The sequence below is a fragment of the Benincasa hispida genome, chromosome 4 (assembly GCF_027475165.1).
Source record: "Benincasa hispida cultivar pf3 chromosome 4, pf3_genome.v1.1, whole genome shotgun sequence".
Taxonomy (NCBI): domain Eukaryota; kingdom Viridiplantae; phylum Streptophyta; class Magnoliopsida; order Cucurbitales; family Cucurbitaceae; genus Benincasa; species Benincasa hispida.
Window position 1 is genome coordinate 26,123,064 of NC_143481.1, and position 18,815 is coordinate 26,141,878.

At 31.9% G+C, this 18,815-nt stretch overlaps 2 protein-coding genes across 2 annotated transcripts; one reads left to right on the forward strand and one right to left on the reverse strand.

Annotated features, from left to right (window-relative positions):
- Nucleotides 1-4,773: 4,773 nt before the first annotated feature.
- Nucleotides 4,774-6,311, reverse strand: NAGK (N-acetyl-l-glutamate kinase). Its single transcript, XM_039030600.2, has one exon. It carries the CDS (start codon nucleotides 6,023-6,025, stop codon nucleotides 4,976-4,978), a length of 1,050 nt encoding a protein of 349 aa, XP_038886528.1. The 5' UTR covers nucleotides 6,026-6,311; the 3' UTR covers nucleotides 4,774-4,975.
- Nucleotides 6,312-7,417: 1,106 nt separating this feature from the next.
- Nucleotides 7,418-10,554, forward strand: LOC120076598 (endonuclease V family protein). The gene is made up of 8 exons (XM_039030473.2): nucleotides 7,418-7,981; nucleotides 8,056-8,287; nucleotides 8,463-8,525; nucleotides 9,095-9,134; nucleotides 9,282-9,346; nucleotides 9,521-9,634; nucleotides 9,795-9,923; nucleotides 10,288-10,554. The coding sequence occupies exons 1-8, from the start codon at nucleotides 7,899-7,901 to the stop codon at nucleotides 10,354-10,356; spliced, it is 795 nt and encodes a 264-aa protein (XP_038886401.1). The 5' UTR covers nucleotides 7,418-7,898; the 3' UTR covers nucleotides 10,357-10,554.
- The last annotated feature ends 8,261 nt before the right edge of the window (nucleotides 10,555-18,815 follow it).

Below are 18,815 nucleotides of genomic sequence, written 5' to 3' on the forward strand. Positions count from 1 at the left end.
CCCTCTCCCTACGTAGAACTAGGGACATAAACTAAAAAAATGTGGTAGATATATCTTATGAAGTTGACTATATTTGAAATCACTCGTATTTTTCCTTTATTTTGTTCATTTTTCTATTATTTGTGTGCCTCCCATTCACTCAACCTACAATATCTCAAAAGGTAAGGTGATTGGAGTTTGTACAACCAAAAAAATAAAATATCAAAATACCATTTAGATAATATGTTTTGAAATTTATTCAACTTTAATCTTTGTATTTTCAATTATTCAATCTTAGTTTCTGAAATTTCAAAAAAATCTTAAATTTATTCCCACATATAATTTATTGTTAATTTTTTTAAAAAGAAAAACTTTTATTATCTATTAACATTTTAACTATAAATTTTGAAAATATATTCACATATTCTATTTTTATATAAATATTATTATTATTATTATTATTTGATAAATTTTGATAAAAATAACTTTAAGAGACTTACTAAAATTATATAGATTAAAACTGGACAATTGAAAGTTGGATTATTGGAAATAAATAAACTTTAAAATATGAAGACTGAAATTTTTATTAATAAAATAAAGCAATAAAAAAAATAATGAAGTGATTGGATAATGGGAGTGAATGAGAATCCAGAGATCCGTCCTTTCGCGGTACCAAACGGCCGCACATGAACGGAAATTTCAACGCCGTCTATCAACCGTCACAATCCAATTACACAAAAAAAAAAAAAAAAAACACTTTAAAAAAATAAAATAATTAAACGAATAGTTTTTATCCTAATTATCGTTTGACACGTTAATATTTCTGTGTAAATTTTCGTATTTTTTTATGAGAGATTTCAAAATAGGTGTAAATCAATATTTCTATTATATCGTAAAAAATTAATCGAATATAAAAATTAAATGTAAAATGTAACTAATATAAATATAATATCGATAATGAACATTTTAAGTTGTATTAAAAATACTTATCATTAAATTAGTAAAGAGGAGATTTTTCAATAGTAAACTGTCTATACATCTTTAAGGTTATATCAATTCATACTTCTGAATTCAAGGTTATGTCAATTTAAACTCTAAACTAATAATTATATCAATTTAAATCCTAAACTTTGGGGTTATATCAATTTAAATTCTAAACCGTAGAAGTTGTATCAATTTAAATCTTAAACTAATAATTGTATCAATTTAAACCTTGAATTTTCATAAATATATCAAGTTAAACCATGAACTTTCATAAGTATATTTTATAACTGTATCAAAATAAAATATAAGGAAAGGTTTAAATTGATAGAATTATGAAAGTTCAAAATTTAAATTGATACATTTATCAAAATTCAATGTTTAAATTCATATAATTATTGGTTTAGGGTTTAAATTGATACAATCCCTAAAGTTCAGAGTTTAAATTGATATAACCCCAAAGTTCGAGAATATAAATTGATATTTGTCCTCAAATTTGTATTCAATAGGTTCCTTAAGTTTTTAATTTTGTGTCTACTAATTAATTGATCTATTCAACCATTTAGAGTTCCAATATATAAAAAATTATAAATTTAGAGTCTCATTGAAAGAAAATTCATTTTTATATCTAATTAATTCAACTCATGTTTAAAATTATGAATATGTCAATATAGGTATTACATTTAAAATTAAAAGTTGAAATACTTATTTGATATTTTAATATTAAAAGATTTATTAGCCACAAAATAAAAAATTTAAAACTTTTTTTATCACGTTTTAAAAATAAATACAAAATTAAAAGTTTCAAGTATAAACTAATAATGTAACCTTTTATTCATTTATAAGTTGTCGCCATATTCAGCGGAAGTCTGAGAATGCGGTGGAAAGTGGTGGCTCTGGACGGCGGAGTCTGCGGTGGTGGCTTAAATATATTTCCTTCCCGCCGGCGGTACAACAAATTGTTTGTTTGTTTATTTATTTATTTATTTTAGATCAACAAATTTTTTAGGTTAAAATATTGTTTTTATCCCGTACCTTGAAATTTGTTTGATTTGGTCGTGTATTTAATTTTGATTTCAAATCTTAAATTTAGTTATTCAATCGTTTAATTAATTAAATAATAAGAGTAGTTTTCCTAGAAGAAAATATACATGGTGAATGTAGATATAATGACATATCTATATATTATATTTTTTAAACCATCAATCATAAATGAAAATAAAATTTAAAATTTATTAAAATTAGAAATACATCAATTAAATAAATCTAGTAGAGACTAAATTTAAGATTTATTGAAAGTATTAAATAAAAACTAAAATTGAACAAATCCTATAGTACATGGAAAAAAAATCATATTTTTAAAAATAAATAATATTTTGGTCTTTTATTTTGGTCCTACTTTTAAGATGTTAATTTTTATCCCCCATACTTTCAACTATGGTTATTTTGATCTATTTACTTTTGGCCATTTTGGTCTTTGAATTTTCAAAAAACGACAATTTTGTTTGCTCAAAAATAAATAAAAATGAAAATAAATGATAAATGGACTAAAATAGTCATTTAAAAAAATAAAAAAACGTAAAGATCAAGATGAACTAAAATTAAAATATAAAGAAAAAAAATAATTATTTTTAAAAATATAGAGATGAAAATAAATAAAATTAAAAATATAAAGAAAAAAAGGAATCAAAATAGGAAGTAAAATGATATTTAAACCTATTTTATTCTATTGTTTATTGTTGGAGCTTCGTTTGGAAGGAAAATCGAATTTTGCATCTTTAAATTTCTACTTTGGTCCTCAATTTTACACTTTTTTTCTTTTTTGTCATGTTTTTTTTTCTTTGGCACGTTGTGCTAATGGAGCCAAAATTTATTCGATGAGTGACATTCAATTATGTCATCGCCTATTAGATATGTTGGGAGACATGACCACTTTATTCAATTCGTCATTATATACTATATCTACTCTTTAATGTCAGATTATTAATTCTCTTATGTCATGTAATTTCAAATCAAGGAAAATTTATTTCAACGTGTTGAGATGTGATGTCACATGGGGCATTTGGGGTGTGGGTCGGATAATTCAAAGGTAGGAGTCGTCAAGTTCGAATTTTGTTGGAAAAATCAATTAGATCGGATAATAGTTTGTTGTTTTAGCTCTACGTGCATACTTATCTTAAACCATGCTTCATAAATTTATATGGAACGGGCATTTTGATAAACATATTTGATTAAGGCAAGATCTTGTTATGTTAGACAAAAAAACAATTTGCTAAATTCGAACTTAGGATGTTGAATCCACACTCCAAATGCTCACAGTTTGGTAAAATCACAATTTAAAGGTCACGTTTGTTGAAACTTTAAAAGTTTTTAAAAGTTTTATCAACTCAATGAATGCTATGAGTAAACTTTTATAAATAAACCTATAAAATGTTTTTTTTTTTATGTAGTAAAGAAAAGTGAACTCAAGCATAATTTAGTTTAAAACATCAAACAAAACACCGTCCTCAAGGTAGAAGATTCTATATTCACTCCTTAATTTTTGAACTAAAAGTTGATGGGCATTTAGGCATGTTTTCAAAGATTCCAAAATTTAATTCATTAGATTTCAAAGGTAATCTAATTTTATTTAGACTTTAAAAGAATGAAATTTATTTTCTACTTTTAACCTTTAAAAGTACTATTAAAGATTGATATTGATCATAAGTCAATTTCAAGATTTCAAATTTACAAATATATCAATGAAATATAAATAAAGATGGATACTTTTTGTAAATTAAAAAAAAATCATAAAATTTGTAATTAATGTTTTTTTTAAAGATCGTATCATTAATATATATTTATATTTATACTGAAATTAATAAATACTCTTTAATGATTTTATGAGCATTTAAAAAAGATATTTGAGATAATTAATCTTGACGAGGGATATATTAACATATTTTTTAGTACATTAAAAGATAGAGTTTGAACCACAAATTTTTTGGTCGTTAAAGTACAATATGTATTAGTTGAACTAAGAATTTAGAAAAGATATTTGAAACAATGAGAATTTTTTAAGATAAATGACAATTTTGAGAACCCAATAACTAATGTTCCATTTGATAACAATTTGATTTACAATTTTTAATTTTTGAAAACTAAACCTATAAACCCTTCTTCTACCTTTAAATTCTTTGTTTTGTTATCTCTTTTTCACCAATGTTTAAAAAAAAAGCCAAATTTTGAAAACTAAAGAAAAATAGACTTATTTTTGTTTCTAAAATGTAACTAAGAAATAAATGAAAATCGATAAGAAATTGAGAAGAAATAAGCATAATTTTTAAAAATAAAAACTAAATGGTTATCCAATTAACCAAATACTATCAGTAGTTCCAAAATACCCTTCCTTCATACCAAGAAATATAAGGTTAAATAAAAATATCTTCAAAAACTCAGATTCCTTAAAAAAAAAAAAAAAAAAAAAAAAAAAAAAAAAGACGACCGATTCATTTCACATTTTTTACCTAATTTTTGAGTTATCCACCAAACTCAAAAAAATGTAACATTTCAAACGGAACTTGGACTTAGAAAAGGGGTATTTTTCCGGAAAAAATAATGATAAATGCATTGTAAAAGAAGCTAACATAACAATCTCTCGAGATTATGTACAGACTCTTTGTTAAGTGAAGAAGAGATTCTAATTATACTTTTGGCTAACCACTTTTCAAGTCAGATATCCAATAAAGTAAAGAACATATACTCTCATCTCTGCAGAAATGGCTATGACTTAGCTTATATACCCAGAAATATATATATTCGAAGAATCCGAAGAAAGAAAATTTCATCATAGCTTTATTAATGAACACATTCAGATTTCATCAGACTCGAGGGAATTCAATTCCAATTACTCGTACAAATTCATCCAAATTTGTTTTCCCAGATTAGACACTATCATCAATTTCATCGCCACTTATAAATTTTATACACTTCCAAGAAAATTCAAGGAGTTTCAAAGCTTCAAAAATTTCTGACCTTAGCCTATAATCATGGTTCCAGCTCCATTGTCTGTCATGATTTCTAGCAGCAACGAATGCTCCAGCCTCCCGTCAATGATACTCGCCGTCCTCACCCCCTGAGCCAACGACCGAACACAACAATTCACCTTCGGAATCATCCCTCCGCCAATTCTTCCCTCGTCCATCATCTTCTTCACTCCTTTAATGTCTATCTGTTTCACTAAGCTTTTCGGATCGTCACGATCTTCCAGAATCCCCGCCACATCTGTTAGTAAGATCAGCTTCTCCGCCCCCAGCGCCGCCGCTAATTCTCCAGCGACTGTGTCCGCGTTGATGTTGTACATCTGCCCTGACTCATCAGCAGCCACCGAAGAGACCACTGGAATGTGGCCTTTGTCCAAAAGTGCCTGTAGAACCGTAGGGTCCACACGCGCGACCTCTCCTACGAACCCTAACTGTGCCGCGTTAGGAGCTGGCCGAGCCGTGAGTAGCCGCCCGTCCACACCACAGAGCCCTGCGGCGGATGCTCCGGCCTTATTAATCAACGAAACCAGATTCTTATTCACGTCGCCGACTAATACCATCGATACTATTTTCATCGTCTCGGCATCGGTCACACGAAGACCGTCGCGGAAAACGACCTCAATGTTGAGCCGTTTGAGCCAGTTGTTGATTTCCGGTCCACCGCCATGGACTAAGATCGGGCGAAGGCCGACGCAGGACAGAAGAACAAGATCGTTAACAACTGAAGCCTGAAGAGACCGCGATTTCATGGCGGCACCTCCGTACTTGACGACGATCGTTTTACCTCGAAATTTCTGGATGAATGGCAGTGATTCAGAGAGAACATCAACTCGGAACTGCCCTGGAGTAACAGAGTCAACTACAGCCTCTATTTGCTGAGTGGCCGAACATCTGATCGACAGCGACGAAGAAGAACAACTTAATCTGCGCAATCGCGGAGCGGGCGAGAAAATCGAGGAACTGGAAATGGAAGGATTGAGCAAGGATTTGGAGGTAAATAGCTTGGATGCGGATGGATTGAGCAGGCTTTCAACCGCCGGCATTTTTTATCAGTCCAGCGCGGGAGAGTGAACGGCGGAGGGAGGCGGCGAAGAATTGGGAAAGGGTAATTAGGGCAAAGAACGAGAGCAACCCAGTGATAAAACAGAGAGTTTATAACAATTTCTTTTTTCTATGTTGGATTAATTTGATCAAGACATTTTGGTGTTTCCGAAAATTACTATAATAATATGAAATTGGAGCACAATTATTTGGTGATTTCGTCATATACCGAAAGTTTTTTTTTTTAAAGAAATATTTAATTTATAGAAGTAACCATGAATATACATTTGAGCATTTTAAAAGAATAACAATAATATACAAATAAATAAATGTAGGTCACGTTATCCCAATAAAAACGTAATAAACCAATAAAAGTAGATTCTGATTATTGTTTATTTTGTTTTACTTTTAGTTAAATAGATAATCGGTATTAGATATGGTACATCTAGATAATACATAATTTATTAATATCTTCTTTATTTTTTTAAATTTTCAGATACATCTATATAGTTATAGGTATGTAAAGAGATATATTGGGTCAATTTTTTTTTCAAATTTAAGCTCAACGATTTAAAAGTCCATTTTATTTAAAAGTGCACAATTCAAAATAAAATATATTAAAAATGATAAGAACGATAAATATAAAAACATAAAAAGTTAAAAGAAAATCCTTAAACTTAATTAAATATTCATTTTCTCTTTTTTTCACTATCTAAATCATGATCCATACCCCTACGTCTTCAACTTCATTATTCAATCTTCAGCTTCTACTTCTTTTCTACGTCTACTCTAGTCGCTCAATCACCACTTGACGTTGCTGGATTTTTTTTTCAAGTATTCACTCTCTTATTGAATCTACTTTAATTGGGTATTCTTTAACGTGTGTGAACCCACATGTATCTTTAATGTATCTATATCTTAGTTTTTTTAGAAGTTGACGTATCGTCGAATCGTATCGTACCTATGTCCTGTATCTGTATCTATGTATGTGCTTCTTAGTCTGCAACCATACTATGTGTTACTTTTAAGATATTGTTACCATTATTATTACTACTTAAAAAGAGAAATTATGAATTTTGACACATTACTACTACCGTTTGACCCTCATGTGTAAAGGTAACAATAAAGATAAAAGTAATAGTAGATGTGATAAAATTTATTATTCTAGATAAACGTGATAAAAGCAGCCTTATATGTACAATTCTAATGCACACGATTGATCTATAGAATTTTATTATGATTGTACTAATTTTCGTTATGAATTAATCAACTTGACTTTAACATACTTGCAAAATGGTTACCACGAGGCAAGTGACAAAAGCGTAGCAATCTCAACTCATCGGGTCAACATTTTACAACTTTAGGCTTTGATATTATTTTCGGGGCTGGTCATCAACTGAGAGTATGTCAGCCACACAAAAATCTCGAAAAGAGAACTAGCGGTTCAAACCTTTCTTCTCGTTATTCAAACAATGTCATAATCGGAGAAGCTACTACTCGGCGATTCAAACAATGTCATAATTGGAGACGCTACCACTCGGCGCCGCCGTCGTCGTGAAATTGAAGCGCTGATCTTCCTAAACGACGGCGTAAGCTTGCTCCAAGGATTCAACTCGAGTCATGTGAACTGAATTGACTGTCAGAACACGGGCCTTGGCGAACCCATCTGACCTTAACCCGGCCCGTTTAGAGGCGGAGCCCACATCGGCCCATTTGCTTCCTACTTGGCCGGCCGGTCAGTATCGGATCGGAACTAAATAATTCCAAGGAACTTCGATCCTCTAGGCAGCCGTTAATCAATTCGCCGGCACCGAACAGTTCCAACGCGTCGGCGGTGTTCCAGTAATCAGATTGGTCGCCGAATTTCACGTTTAGATGATGTCCGAAGAAGAGAAACAAGTGAAATCGTATTCCGAGGCGTCAACGACTTCCTCGGTTGAAATTCAGAATTGGATACAGTAATCGAAGAAATTTCCATTTCTAGAGTATCTTTCATTTGAATTTGGCCTATAATTTTTTCTATATTTCTCAGAGCGCAGGATTTGCTGAAGAAGAAACTGATCAAGGAGGATGAGTTGGAAGGGGAAGTGGATGATTTGAAGTATATCGGCGGCGTTGATATAAGCTTCTTAAAGGAAGATTCATCAGTTGCATGTGGTACGCTCGTGGTTATGGATCTTCAAACACTTCAAGTTGTTTATGATGATTTCTCTCTTGTTACCGTTCAAGTTCCTTATGTCCCTGGTTTTCTAGCATTTAGAGAGGTTTCTTTTCCTTCATTTGTTCTTTTTGCCTATTATTAATTTATTTACATATTGGTAGAATTCCTTTGTTCCTATGAATGTTAATTATCTATTTCTTGACATCTTATTTGAAACCTTGTGGCATAAGCGGTTTACTCTTGGTAATTAGATACATTTTGTTGCTTTGGTTCTTCAGGCCCCAGTTATCTTGGAGCTTTTGGAGAGGATGAAAAATAGATCTCCTCATTTGTATCCACAGGTGAATGCTTCATAGCCTGTACTGACTTTATTTATGCCACTCACACAACATTTTCTCGCTGTTTCATTGTATGTTTCTTCGCATGTTATGTTGAAATCATCTGAGATACTTCTTTTGTTGGATATCATCATAATTTTTCAAGATGCATGTATAAATCTGCATGCCACCATAGTTTCTGGTTTCTGAACCGGAAATTTTAGAAAATACTGATTACTACTTAGATCCCATCTTTTCACCAATACCCTTATCATTTTGTGTTGTTGATATGTCAATGTATTTGTAGATTGAAAGGTTCAACAATGATACTCAAATATGTCTATATATCTGTGATTTAGAGAGTTTGACATCGATATTAAGGATTAATTGATAATAACTCTAATATCTTTTAAAAATAGACATGGAACATTGAAATAAATTCATCTACTACTTCCAATATGAATATGAGTACATATAACAAAATTTATAACTTAGTAAAGAAGCAAAATTGAAAGCCCAATATTGATATTGACATCAATAATTTAACCCTTATTTTCGCATTTAACATGAATGTTATTTCTTTTTTGGACCAGTTAATGATGGTTGATGGGAACGGAATACTCCATCCTCGAGGTACTTTTTTCTTCAAAATCCTTACTGGTGGGATTCTGCCCTAGTCTTAGGAATTGTGTTGAAATTGGCCGCTGGTGTTCTACGACTTAAAGCTCGAAACATAATACGATCTTGGAACACTGACCATTCCATGGGAGGAACGTGCAGGTTTTGGTCTGGCCAGTCATCTCGGCGTTCTTGCTAATTTGCCTACGATTGGAATTGGCAAGAATGTGAGTTTTGATCTCATATAACATCCCATTGATTTGAATGTTTAACCCAATCAAGTACTGCTTAGCTAAGCCTGAGTTTTTAAAACTGGCCCTGAATAAGCTTATTCTCTCGCTATTTTTTTTTGTCTTGTTCTGAAGTTCTTATTCTGATGTGTTCCATAATGCAAATTTCAGCTGCATCATGTTGATGGTCTTACTCAGTCCAGTGTGAGGCAACTCCTTTCCGAGGGCAAAAATAATGATTCTATAATAACTTTGAAGGGTATCTCTGGATGCATTTGGGGTGTGGTAAACGATATATAAATCTTTTTTGGTAACTTAATTTGGCTGAGTTCTAAAGCCAACGAGACAAGATTAGTGTTTTCATTTTTCACATTCTTTGCTACTATACATAACAAGTACAGCTTTGATTTGGAAAAATTGTTTAAGCTTTTCCTCTCCTTTCCAGGCTATGAGATCTACTGTTGATTCATTGAAGCCGATATACGTTTCAATTGGTCATCGTATTTCACTCGATACTGCCATCAGGATTGTTAAAATCACTTGCAAATATCGTGTTCCAGAACCTATCCGACAGGTAGAACATAAATTTGCTTGAAAGATATCCATAATGATTATAACTTCTTCATTATAAATTCTACAGATAAACTCTTATAATTGATGTTATAAAATAAGTTCATTTTCTAGTCTAGATATAGATTTTAACTTTTAAAGGCTGCGCTTTGTTTTGCGTCGAAAAGAACCTGTTGATTGTTGCACAGGTTGGTACGGGTGGAGTAAGATATTATTGAGCCTTCTCAACTTTCTTCCATGAACTGAATATCCAATGCTTACTCTTGATTTATGACTTCTGCACATAGTATTCATGTTTGAATCTTGCTTTAGGATGAAATATTGATGTGAGATCACTGAGATGTCAATTTACTTCATATATGATTCAGGCTGACATTAGATCAAGAGAATACCTCCGAAAATTTCAAATGGGAACGTTAGAAAGAGCAACTTCATAGTAAAGGTAACTTTTCTACTGAGATTAGTCATGTGCAAATGAGATAAATTTATGAACCTGTAGTTAAAAAAGTGTTCATAACCATAACTAGTTATTCATGTTATTGGGAATTAAACACTTGTCTGAGATTTATTCCACATAAAGATTTTGACTGATTCTGTCATTGAAAAATGAAGAGGGATGATGTACTTGAAAATAATGAAGGGGCCATCATGAGATTCTATTGCCTGTACATATTTAGGCCAACTGGAATATGGTAGAAGAAAGACTAAAAAAGTTCTAAACAATTCTACACTGGGATTAAGCTCGGGAAAATTTCCAATACTACGAGTATGGAAAATTCCTCTATCTATTGTTTGTGTCAGCACTCTTAAAAATAGAGGGAGGTTCACTCACATTAATGGAAGATTCACAAATATTAATATTAATGAAAATAAATTTCTAGTGTGAACAAAAGGAATATGGTACTCTCGATAGTACTTTTTCTTCTGATCAAGCTCATCATTCTCTCTATTGAGCTTCACTTAGATTATTGCATGTGTATTTTTTTAGGTTGAAGTATCATTTTGGTCCATATACTTTGGGACTTATTTAATTTTTGTCTATTTACTTTCATTAAATCTTAAATTTAGTCCAAATTTAGTCCTTATTGTTAGTATATTATTGGGTTTTTTCAAAAACTTTTTTTTTTTATTATCTTTTAACATTTTCACTTTAAATTTGGGAGACATATTCAAATATTGTATTCTCTTACATGATAATAATTATTATTTTACCAATTTTGATAAAATTAACTTTGATGGAATAAATTTAAGATTTATTGAAAGTATATAGTAACATTGGACATTTCAAAGTACATAGATTAAAATTGAACAAATTCTAAATTATAGGAATCAAATCGGTATTTTAACCTTTCTTTTAAGGAAAATCCATATGCAATATAATAGTGGTGTATCATCTATTGAGGGATTGCTTGTTTATTGAGATGAAATTTATGGTACAAGCAGGAAACACTTAGTTCATTCAGCAATTGAACAATGATATATTATTTTATTTCATAAGTTCTGCGTCATTTTTAAATTTTTTTTCATACACCCATAAGACTAGAAAATTTTCATATTCCTTTCACAAATCTTTTCAACTTTGGAGTTTCTTTAATACCCAACTTTCAATGTTTATTTAGTGTCTTGTCCTTCTCTTAAATTTTAGAGACTAAATTTGTAATTTAACTAATAATGATCGTAAACAGTTGATACTTAAAATTATAATTGGTTTTAAAAAAAAAAAGAGTGGTGATACAATTTCATATAACTCATAGGTAGCGTTTGACTCACTAACATGAATTGAGTTGAGTTGAGTTGGTATAATTGTTGGGATAATTTATGGACGCGTTTTGTTTTTGTTTTATTTTTATTATTTAAGGACGGATGGGTTTGAACATGAAATCATGCGTTAGACATAACTGATGCGTTTGTTCCCATGCGTCTGAGGTCATGCGTCGGAATGATGATGCGTTAATCTTAGCATGCAATGATCGCGCGTTCCTATCACAAATTTTCTTACGCTTGCGTCAAGTATAACACAAACGCAAGTTTCTCGAGTAATCTGAGGTCGAACACGGGGACTTGTCACTCAATAATATTTGTGAAGTGATGCATTTGAGACAAAGAATAAAAATAAAGCGAAGAAAGTTTAAATGACTTATACACTACTCCTACTCTTAACTAAACAGATTGAGCAATAGGCGGTTCACAATGAGAATAGGTAGAAACACAACAACCAATAACGCATAGTGATGTTTACTATCTTAAATCGCCTGAGTTATCCCAACTCATTGCACTAACGCCTCACACCTCTTGGTGGTCAGTCGCATGACTATATCTCTATAGTGCATGGTTGCGTCAAGCTTAAGAATGTGTTTATCTTTAGAAACAATGCGAATTTTGCTTAATGCATTCCATCTTTTACCTTTAGATGCGGCTATTTAACTTATAGACAAGTAATGCAACATCCTATAGACAGGCGTTGCTACAGCCTTTCACCAAGCAAAGAGAATTAACCCACTATACTCGCACAATGCACACCTCCCTGTGGGTTGCTATATGCGTCCTAATTTTTAGGCTACACGATTAAGCATGCGATTGACTTTGATAAATAAAAGCCGAAGATAAACTATGATAGAGATGAAGATGATGATGAAGACGGAAATGAAGGAATTAAGATTTGCATTGATCACAAAATATCTTAATATCTCAAGTTAAAATGTAATACAATACAGAGATTAGAAGGGAAATGAAGGATTCTGCGTCAAGGTTGCCGGTGGTGCCATGGTTGAATGGTAGAGATGTCTCTCTTGAGCTCTATCTTCGGCGAATGCTCCGATCGTCACTCGGTCTGGCTTATGGAGATGAAGAATTCTCACTGGAAATCTCTTTCAAGCTCTCATCTGTGATCACAAACTTCTACTTTGAGGCAGAAGCTCGAATGTCTCAAAATGAAGGTCTTAAGGGCTATTTATTGAATTTGGACGTCGACAGTTGTAATGATGAAGGTATGGCTCACTGTTGCTTTTATCGCGGTATGGGCGTTGTCACATCGCCTTATCTTGTTGATACTCCCAAGGTATGCGTCCAAGCTGAATTTAGCTGAAGTTATCAACGCGTTCTACCCATCTTGCGATCTTCTATTATGGCTGTCAATCCGTGGCCGCAATCTCTATTTGTTCACCGCATTCTTCAAGCGTTGGACGCATGCGATTACTGCAACTTCCATGTGTTGGATGCATGGGGTTGTCTGCGTGCGTTTTTTACGGTCGTCTGGCTTGAGCACATGCGTTTGTCTATGATTGCTTATTACAAACGCATGCGTTTGATTCATGCGATAGCTACAAAAATAGAAACTTTAACACGAAATAACGCATAATATTGGGTCAGTGAGGTTTTAGGTGCATATCGACGCAAAACTCAATTTTTCACAAATTCTAAGTATTCTAAGTATTATCACTACGTTTTCTACCTGTTAGCCCTCATAATTCTAAATAAAAGGCTACTGACATTTCTGCCAGTTATCAATAATATACCAACTTTGTTTGGCCCACCAATTTTAAATATTGGTGGAGTTGAGTTGGTATATTTTACCAATTCACTCTAACTTTCCCTTATTCTCATGTTTTCAATTGCTCCATCCATCGGCCATTGTCACACTCCGAGAACTAATTCTGGGCTCCGATAACCACCTTTGATAACAACTTCGACGACCAATTTTGGGCTCTGATAGCCACCTCTGATGACAACTTCGAGCTTCAAAACCACTTTTGATGACAATTCTGACGACAAAATTCGAACTCCGACAACCACCTTCGATTTCAGCTCCGGCGACCAACTTTGAGCTCCGACAACCTTCGCGTGACCAACCCCGACAACCAATTATAGCCTTCAACAACCACCTCCAATGACCTACCTCTGATGACCACCTTCGTGCTACCAACTCCGACGACCAATTGGCTCCGACAACAAACTCCGTTGACCAACTCTGACAACCACCTTCGTAGGCTCCGACAACCACCTTCGATTACAAACTTCAATGAAAATCACCTTTGATGATCACCTTTGAGCGAGTAACTAGACGACCAACTTGAGGCTTCGAAAACCACCTTCGACGACACACTCTGACAACCAACTCTAATACCACCTTTATGCTACTAACTTCGGGCTCCGACGGTCATCTCCGACTATAATCTCTAGTGAAAATCATCTTTGATGATCAACTTCGACGATCACTTTTGTCCGACCAACTCCGGGATTTGAAGACCACCTCCAATGACAAACTTCGACAACCAACTCCAATACACCTTCATGTGAACAACTTCATACTCCAACAACCACCCCCGACTACAAACTCCAACAAAAACCATCTTCGATAATCAACTTCAACAACCACTTTCGACTACTATAAGACTGATGATTGTTAAAGTATGTTGAATGGTTGTTGATTATATAAAAAAATATTATTTTTTCTATAATAAATGCAATATTTATATGTAATGAATTCATATATCAAATGAGTGTTAAGAATATTTAAATGAAAAATATGTATGTAGTTGAAAAGTACGTAACACATAACAAAAAAAATGGAACATTTTTCAGCAAGAATTAGTGAAAAAAGATATTTGTTCTCTGATTATCCTCTAAATTTAGAGAAAATAAAGGTAAAATGTTGAAAAAATGTGGTGACATTTCATTGGCTATTACGATGATGAGGGAGATTTAATTAAAAAAAAATCATGATATAGTAAAAATTACAACAACAATAGGAAGAAGAAAAAGAAGAAGATGATATGAAATTCATGGAGAAAAATTAGTTAGAATCAAAAGTTTTGATTTTGCTTTAGTTTCTCATAGGGGTGTTCAAAAAACCCCATGACCCGAAAAAATCGATCAACGCAACCCAACTCATACGGTTTGGGTTGGGTTATTAACTCATTTGGGTTGGGTTGGTTTAAATAAATGAAAATTTTATGGGTTGGGTTGATTCATGAGTTCACCTAATATAACCCGAACTAACCCGAATTTATTATTTATTTCAAAATATATTTTTGTTACTTATAACACAATTATTTATACATATATTGATTTTAATTTTATTTAATTACAATATTTTTTTAATAATTTATTCTTCAACAACTCTTAAAAGTAGTTTCTTTGCACTTTAGAAAGAAAATTTACACTATATAAATTGAAGTTGATAGTTAATCTTAATTTAATATGTGAAAATAATTAAATTAGATTTTTACATATTTACGTTTTGCTTCTTTTTAGAACCAAAATTTTAAATAAATGATATGATTAACCTGAACCAATCCAACCCAAATATTTCATGATTGGGTTAGGTTGGGTTCATTTTTTAATAAGGGTTATTTGAGTTGAAAAAATTTACAATCGAACAATTGGGTTGGGTCTAAAAAGTCTTTCAACCCAACCCAACACATGAACACCCCTACTTTCATTTAACCATATTTCTATCAGAAATGTAATGGGTTAATTGTGTCGATAACCACCTTCGACGATACACTCCGACAACCAACTCTAATACCACCTTCACGCAATTAATTTCGAGCTCCGACGGTCACCTCCGACTACAGTCTCTAGTGAAAATCATATTTGATGATCAACTTCGACGACCACTTTTGCCTAACCAACTTTGGGATTCGAAAACCACCTCCAACTTTAGGCTCCGACAACCACCTCTAACTACAAACTCAAGCAAAAGTCATCTTCGACAACCACTTCCGATTACTATAAGACTAAAATATGTTGTAGGGTGGTTGATTATATAAAAAAACATTATTTTATCTACATTAAATGCAATATTTATACGTAATGAATTCACATATCAAATGAGTATTATGAATATTTTGAAAAATATATAATATATAACAAAGAAAAACCCATAAAATGAAAAAATATATATATATTTTTCAGCAAGAATAGTGAAAAATATAGATTTATTCTCTGATGATCCTCCAAATTTAAAGGTATATGAAAGTGAAAAATGTTGAAAAAATGTGGTGACATTCTATTGGCTATTACGAGGAGATTTAATTAAAAAAAAAATCATGACATAGTAAAAATATACAACAACAATAGGAAGAAGAAAAATAAGAAGATGATAATGAAATTCATGGAGAAAAATGAGCTATAATCAAAAAAATTTATTTCGTTTTAGTTTCTCATTTTATTGAACCATATTTCTACTAGAAATGTAATGGGTTAATTATTGTTCATTGCCCAACAAAGAAATAAATAAATAGATAAATAAAAATATTAAAACTTAAAAGAAAAAATTGCAATCCATATTTTTATTCAAACAAATATGAGTAGAATTATTGAATAAAAAAATTTCAAAATAAAAATAGTAATAAAAAAAAGCATATTATTTAGAGTTCAAAAAACTGCATCAGACATATGAACTCAGATCAAATAACTTTACACAAACACAGACATATGAATTCCACATATATATAAAACTCCACCGACATATGAATTCCAAATATCCTATCTCAACTCAACGCTCCAAACAGTCCAATAATTTCTTTTGAAGACCTTTGATTAAAGAAACGTAGTTTATGCATAAGACACATTATTATTTCAAAAGTATATGGTTTTATTCTTTACTTGTTAGACTTACAAATAAAAACAAGTGGCTTAACTATTAAAAAGATTTCAAGTTAATATATAGTTTAAATTGAAATTTTGGTCTAGTAATTGGATAAGTTAGAATTTAGTTTCTAATGATTATAAAATTTAGTCCGATAAAATCCTCATAAATAGTCCAATATTTATGAGGATTTTATCCAACAATAGAGATTAATTATGAGATTTTGTCAAATTATAAAGACCAAATTATAATTTTTAAAAATTGGTTTCAAAGGTCTATAGTTATACATTTTCTAATACAATATCAATCTAATTGGACTATTTTATTCCATTAAAAGAAATGACACTCTTTCCATTTAGTTTACTTTTTTTTTTTTTTTTTAAAATAACATATTTTTTAGTTTAGTATTAGAGAATTTTTTATAGATAAAAAAATGTCAAATTATTTATAGAAATAGTAAAAAAAAATATTGATAGGCCCTGATAGACTTTTATCAGCGTCTATCAGTGATAAACTTCTATCAATTTCTACGCTAATAGACTTCTATCAGCCTCTATCAGCTTCTATCAAATAATATTAAATTTTATTATTTTTGGTAAATAGTGTCCCTTATTTTTGTATTTTTGAAAATCCCCCGTATTAATTTTTTTTAAAAAAAAAGGAGAAAAATTCTTCAACCTCTCTAAATAAGTTCAAAAGAATTCAAATTTTAAAATTAAATTTACAAATGGTTAATTAAACAAGTTTTTTTTTTGGGGAAATTTGGGCAAATGACCTCATATCTGGGCCCATAATGTCAAATGATCCATTTTTTTTTAAAAAAACTGTCAATTGACCTTCTGCTGTCGTTATCACGATATGAGATTACAAGAATTGCCCCTAATAACTGTCTCGCTCTCGCTACTTGGATCTCGCTTTCGCTGTCTGTCTATCTTCCATCGTGATGTGATTGTTTGTCACTGTACGATTGATTTGACAATTTTCACGAAATCTGTCTACAACTTAAAATCGTTAACACATAGCAAATATGTAATAGTGAATTCTTTAAAATCTAAACTTCATTTGAATTGTCATTTTTTTGAACGGAGATTTATTGAACGAGGTTTTTCATAGCGGAGTTTATTGGAATCAAACGAAGTTTTCAGAACGGAACAGACTTCTCTTGAACTTGGTTTCATGGGTGTTTGTAGAAACGTGGTCTCAAAAAAGGTATGTAAATAGATAATGTAAATAGCATAACGAAAGGGGTGTGAGAAAGAGCAACAACGAGAAAGGTGGAGAGAGAAAGTGACAGCGAGAAAGGTGGAGAGAGCGAGATTGAGCGACAACGTTAGAGCGAAAGCGAGATACAGCGAGAGCAATTGGAAGCGACAGCGAGAAAAAGATCCATGTGTATTACTATCTGCTTAATAAAAAATGCTCTCTTGCTTTGTAGGATGACAGAAAAGTGTGTACTAATTCGATACGAAGGTCATTGGGATGAGAACCAAAATCTGTATGTTGGAGACGAGCTAACAGGAATCATTGTGCCTATTACCTTGAAGTATGAAGAACTTAAAGCTCACATTTACAGGGTTGCAAATGTAAGTTGCTCAGGGTTTGATGTTGTTATGAGAGTTAAATATAAGCTTGACTTTGAAGCCCCTCCACAGTACATACGGAATGACGGTGATGTTCGCTTCCTTCTTTTCTAGGATGATCTTTTTAGAGTTCAGCTATATGTAACGCTAAAATCATACCACGACGAAAATGTGAATATGAGTCATGATGGTATAGGTGTAGGCAGACAATACGAGGTATCATATGAGCTTAATCGAGAAGAGGGTGATATTCCATTGTTTATGAACATTCAACCATCAACATTATCAATAGACAATAACAAAATCCATGTAGTGGACTTGGAAAGAGAAACTCGATGTAACGGACTTGTGCTTGGTAATGAGAGATCAGTAGGCTTGAATTTTATGGATTGTGGTTCTTTAGAAGAGCGTTATCCTTTCGTGGTTGATAATGAAAGATCAGTAAGATTGAATTCTATGGACTGTGATCCTTCAGAGGTGCATAGACCTGTAGTGGCTGTTACTAAGAGATCAGCAGGATTGAATTCCATGTTTTCATGTCGTAGAGGGGAATTGATTATGCCTAGTACCTCTTCATCTGAGTCAAATGTTGAAGTTGGTCAAATTTTTTTGGGTAAGAGTGATTTAAAAATGGGATTGTCTATTCTGGCCATAAACAATAATTTTGAATATAAGGTAAGGAATTCAACTAAGTCTTTGTTTACTGTCAAATGTATAGAGGATA